The following is a 4,913-nucleotide window of genomic DNA, read 5'->3' on the forward strand; positions in this document are numbered from 1 at the left end:
GTGGGCCAGATACCCTTCTCAGTGACAATGGAACCTTCCAAAATGTCTGTCATGGCAGTTGGGCAGGCCCCTCCCCCTAGGTTTAGGCCACGCCCCTGACATGTGTTTGAAGGGGTCAGACCCCATCCACTCTCTGCTAAGTGGGGTTTATAAAACATGACAGAAAACCCCTACACACCTCAATCTAGACAAGGGCACAGGGGCCAGTTATGCGGCAACTGGCCCATAGCAGAGGCCCTACCCAACACCAAACCCAAACACTACTTGGTTGCCCTGGAGCAAGGGGCGGTGCATAGGACTCCACCCATTATGAAAAGCACTGTGAGATCTCCCACAAAACACTGCAGTAGCATTTCCATTTTCAGCTGAAGTTATTCAGTATTCAAATTCCACTGGAAAAATCAAACATTGTCCTCTCCCTAAAAGCCCATATTTCAACTAGCTACAATTCCTACATTTTCAACAAAAGCTTTTCTCCCATCGGTATGTTAGGCCTTTGACTCATATAGGGCTTTATACTTCAAAATTAACCGTTTTAAGAAGTCAAAATAAAAACCACTCGGTTCTCCCTTAATATTAAAGGTTCCATTTATTAATAAACAACCAGATCTCTGTTTAGATCAATAGCTTATTGATTGTTATACCGTCCTGATAAGCCAAGAACTATGGCTTATAACCATCTATAGCATGTGCTGCTCATGTCAGTAATATCCTTATAACATCTGCAAATCATTCATTAGCCCTTTGTAATATCAACCATGACCTTAATTTCTCCTCTTAGTTAAGTTTCTCTGTACAGTACGTAGAAACTAACAGTTTCTTATAGTATTGGGGAGGCTGTAAGATCCAGTCCTCCAGCCAAGGAGGAGAAGAGTGGCTAGACAAGACCTGAAGATGGATCACCATTTGTAGTGTGACCTATGGAAGAACCCACCAATGGCATCTTGGTCTGTTCAAAGGGATTTCTTTCTTCTGAAGCCGATGAAGGAAGCTCTCACAGTCAATAAGCACATTAATATGGCACAATTGTAGAATGACCCTGTTTTGGGTCATCAGTGGGGTTCAAACATTGGGTCTTCTGGTGATAAAAGCACGATCCTTTACTTCACGAACTAAGCACGTTAACTCCATCCACCAGCAGCTGTAATAGGCTTGTATCCTATTTTGTGGACCAGCCATGAGAGGAGAACAAGGACATACACAATCTCCCTCTATACTGTTCAAGAAGAGATTCTCTAGAAGAAAGTCCATGTTCCCCATTAAAGAGGTTCGTTAGACCCGCGACCTCATTAACATAATGAGGCATCTTCGTGGATCTCATCTAGGGTGACCAGACAAGTGTGAAAAATCGGGACGGGGTGGAGGGTAATAGGAGCCTATATAAGAAAAAGACCCAAAAATCGGGATCGTCCCTATAAAATCGGGACATCTGGTCACCCTAATCTCATCCAATCATGTGGCAAGTTAGCCACAGTTAGCAACGTAGCTAAGGACGGGGCGATGGTGGCAAGGTGAGCTGGTTCCCATTAGGCCTAGGCAGTGCCCCAACATACATCAAATGGACCACGAGGGCCTACAGGAGGGCATGGCTTCCCATGGCCCAGATCCTGCCCAAAGCGGGCAACTTCCTGTGAGACACACTTTGAGGGGCAACTTCCTGTGGAAAGACCTTGTCCTCCAGGAGCAACTTCCTGTGAGCAAGACACCCTTGAGGGGGCAGCTTCCTGTCAGAGAGACTTTTCCTACAGGGCGCGACTTCCTATGAGCAAGACCTACCTGGGGATGCAACTTCCTGTGGACAAGACCCACCCTACAGGGGGGCAACTTCCTGTCAGAGAGACCTGCATGGGGGGGTGACTTCCTGAAAGTGAGCCCACCTCAGGAGTGCAACTTCCTGTGGGCAAGACCCATGCTAGAGGGGGTGACTTCCGGTCAGAGATGCCCTACCCAATGGGACAAGCTCCTGTGAGTGAGACCTGCCTTGTGACACAACTTCCTGTGAATAAGGCTCACTAGATGGATCTACTTTCTATAAACCAGACCGTGTCCTAGTGGGGCAACTTCCTGTGAGGAAGACCTGCCTAGTGGCACAGCTTCCTGTGAGCCACAGCTGTCCCCAGGCCGGCCCCCTCCATTCATCCCTAGTCCTGCCCTTTCTTGTGGGTCTTCTGGTGCTGGGTGAAGGCAGAGCTCTGGATAAAGCGCCGGCCGCACTGGCCACACTGGTAGGGCCGTTCGCCGGTGTGGATGCGCCGGTGAGCCGCCAGGTTGGAGTTCTGGCTGAATCCCCGGCCGCAGTCGGGGCAGCGGTAAGGCCGCTCGCCGGTGTGGGTGCGGCGATGCTGGGCATAGGTGGAGCGCTGGGAGAAGCACCTCCCGCACTGGGCACACTGGTATGGCCGCTCGCCGGTGTGAGTGCGCTGGTGGGCAGCCAGGTGAGCCCGGCGGATGAAGCTACGCCCGCAGTCCCCACACCTGAAAGGCTTTTCTCCAGTATGGGTGGTCTGGTGGGTGATGAGGTTAGAGGTCTGGCTGAAGGTTTTGCCACACACTGGGCAGCGGTAGCGCTTTTCGCCGGTGTGGACCCGCCGGTGCTTGACCAGGTAGGAGCCATCATTGAAGCCTTTGCCGCACTCCTCGCACCGGAAGGGCCGCTCGCCGGTGTGGATGCGCTGGTGCTGGGCCAGCTTGGCGCTCTGTCCGAAGGCTTTGCCACACTGCCCGCAGGTGTAGGGCCGATGCCCGGCATGGCCCTGCTGGTGCTCGGCCAGCGCCGCCCGCTCCAAGAAGCCCCGCCCGCAGTCATAGCAGCGGTAGTGGCGCTCTCCAGTGTGGGTGCGCTGGTGGGACGTGAGGTTGGAGCTCTGGCTGAAGCCGCGCCCGCAGTCCGGGCAGATGAACGGCTTCTCGCCCGTGTGGGTGCGCCGGTGGGTGCTCAGGTTGGAGCTCTGGCTGAAGCTTTTGCCGCAGTCCAGGCAGACAAAAGGCCTCTCGCCACGGTGGATGCGCCTGTGCTGGGCCAGCGCTGAGCTCCAGGTGAAGCCTTTGCCACACTCAGGACATTTGTAAGGCTTTTCGCCCGTGTGCGCCACCTGGTGCTGGATGAGGTGGGAGCTCTGCCCAAAGCTTTTATCGCACACCGAGCACTTGTACGGTTTCTCCGGGGCCGGTGCAGGGAGGCTGCCATGCTGGGCTGGCTTCCCCTGGGTCCTCACTGGAGAATCCCCCCGCTGCTGCATGTCCACCCCTTCCCATCCTCCAGAGAACGTTCCCTGCAGATCCGCTTGGGGAACATCCTCTTCAGATCCTCCTGAGGGCATCCCATGCAGATCCACCTGGGGAACGTCCCCTGCAGGTTCTCCTGAGGGTACCCCATGCAGATCAATATGGGGAACATCCCCGTCAGATCCTCCAGAGAACATCTCACACAGTTCCAGTAGGGGAACGTCTCTTTCAGATCCTCCAGAGACCGTCCTAAGCAGATCTGCTTGGGGAAGGGTTCCTTCACGTCCTCCAGACAGCGCCCCACCCAGCTCTACTTGGGGGACGTCCGCTATCGGTAAGAGCTCGTGCAGTTCAGCCTTCTCCAGATCTTTCTGTGCTGGATCCCTCCCCAGGCTTTCACCATCACCTGCCAGGACAGAGAGAGAGAATCCAGACGGGCTTTCTGAACTGGGGCAGAGAAGGTTGGGGATGCAGCAGAGGGGGTAGCCAAAATCCCTGTCCCTGACCAGTCCTGCCCCAAAATCCAATCTGAGCACTGGGGTCTGCTCTAGAGCCCTCCCCCTATAGAAGACCACCCCCTGCTGGGGAGACACCACACACACACACACACATCCCCAATTTCTTACCCATTCCCTGCTGGAACTCTGGCTCCTCTTTCAGAGCCCAGCCCAGTGGGCTTGCAGCCCCAGGGTACGGGCTCAGAGCCAGCACCCCCTGTTGGGCTTCCCCAGTGGCACTTGGCTCTTCTCCCTCCACTTTGATGCTCACCGCCTCCCAGCGCTGCGGGACGGGCTCCACGGCTCCAGGGGTCGGCCATAGGCCAACGCCGATCTGAGGACAATCCAAAAGAACCCATCAGCACCGAACCAGAGCACAGAGAGCTCAATCTAACAGGCACTGCAGGGCTGAGTGTCTCTGGGGCGGGAGGCAGACCCCAGGGCAAGCCCCCTGCTAGCCCAATCTTGGGGTCCACCTCCACCCTAGCTCTGCCCTACAATACGATCTCTGCTATAGTCATTTACACCGAAGGGTGTCTTAGCACAGCGTTTCTCAGCGGCCATCAGGGGCTTTTCTTGCAGGCACAGCCTCCTGGGCAGTGATGGAGGGGAGGCAAAGCAGCAGCCCCTCCCCTGGGGCCTCCAGGAGGGTTGAGCCCTGCCCTCCTTGGGAGCCACAAACACCAGAGGAGCAGACAGAGGTGGGAGGTCCCCACCTTCCTGGGGCAGTGGGGCTCAGGCTTCCAGCTTCTGCATGGGGCTTTGGGCTCACCACCCCAGGTCCCCACTGCCTACCTCGGCCCCTCCACCCCATCACCCCTGGCCCCTACTGCCTCCCTTCCAAGGCTTAACTGGTCCCCGGAGCTGAGTAAATCTGCTGTGAAAGGGGATATTTGGGTTAGGGTTCGGTGATAGTTCTACGTTTTGTTAATAGCACATTTCACTGCCTCCCAGCCAGCTAGCCAGTCTTCTGCTGTGCAAAGGGATATTAACAAACATACAAACTATCCCTTTTCACAGCCGCAGACTTACTAGCTAGCCCAGGGGTCGGCAACCTTTCAGCAGTGATGTGCCGGATCGTCATTTCTTCACTCCAAGTTAAGCTTTCGCGTGCCAGTCATACATTTGAACGTTTTTAGAAGGTCTCTTTCTATAAGTCTATAATATAGAACTAAACTATTGTTGTATGTA

General features: G+C 54.8%; 1 protein-coding gene and 1 long non-coding RNA gene across 2 annotated transcripts in view; both read right to left on the reverse strand.

The window, feature by feature from the left end:
• Positions 1 to 570: 570 nt before the first annotated feature.
• Positions 571 to 2,029, reverse strand: LOC142046717 (uncharacterized). The gene is made up of 2 exons (XR_012655688.1): positions 1,806 to 2,029; positions 571 to 1,772 (listed from the first exon to the last, which is right to left on the reverse strand). It is a non-coding gene; the product is annotated as an uncharacterized LOC142046717 (long non-coding RNA).
• An 18-nt stretch (positions 2,030 to 2,047) lies between these two features.
• The window catches only part of LOC116815506 (uncharacterized), a 28,190-nt gene continuing 25,324 nt past the window's right edge, over positions 2,048 to 4,913 (reverse strand). Inside the window, exons 10-11 of the mRNA XM_075064759.1 lie at positions 2,792 to 3,162; positions 2,048 to 2,707 (exon numbers count right to left, since the gene is read on the reverse strand). Coding sequence (XP_074920860.1) covers positions 2,142 to 2,707; positions 2,792 to 3,162 — 937 coding nt within the window. The 3' untranslated portion in view covers positions 2,048 to 2,141. The remainder of the gene's footprint in view (positions 2,708 to 2,791; positions 3,163 to 4,913) is intronic.

The sequence above is a fragment of the Chelonoidis abingdonii genome, chromosome 4 (genome assembly GCF_003597395.2).
Source record: "Chelonoidis abingdonii isolate Lonesome George chromosome 4, CheloAbing_2.0, whole genome shotgun sequence".
Classification (NCBI taxonomy): Eukaryota; Metazoa; Chordata; order Testudines; family Testudinidae; genus Chelonoidis; species Chelonoidis abingdonii.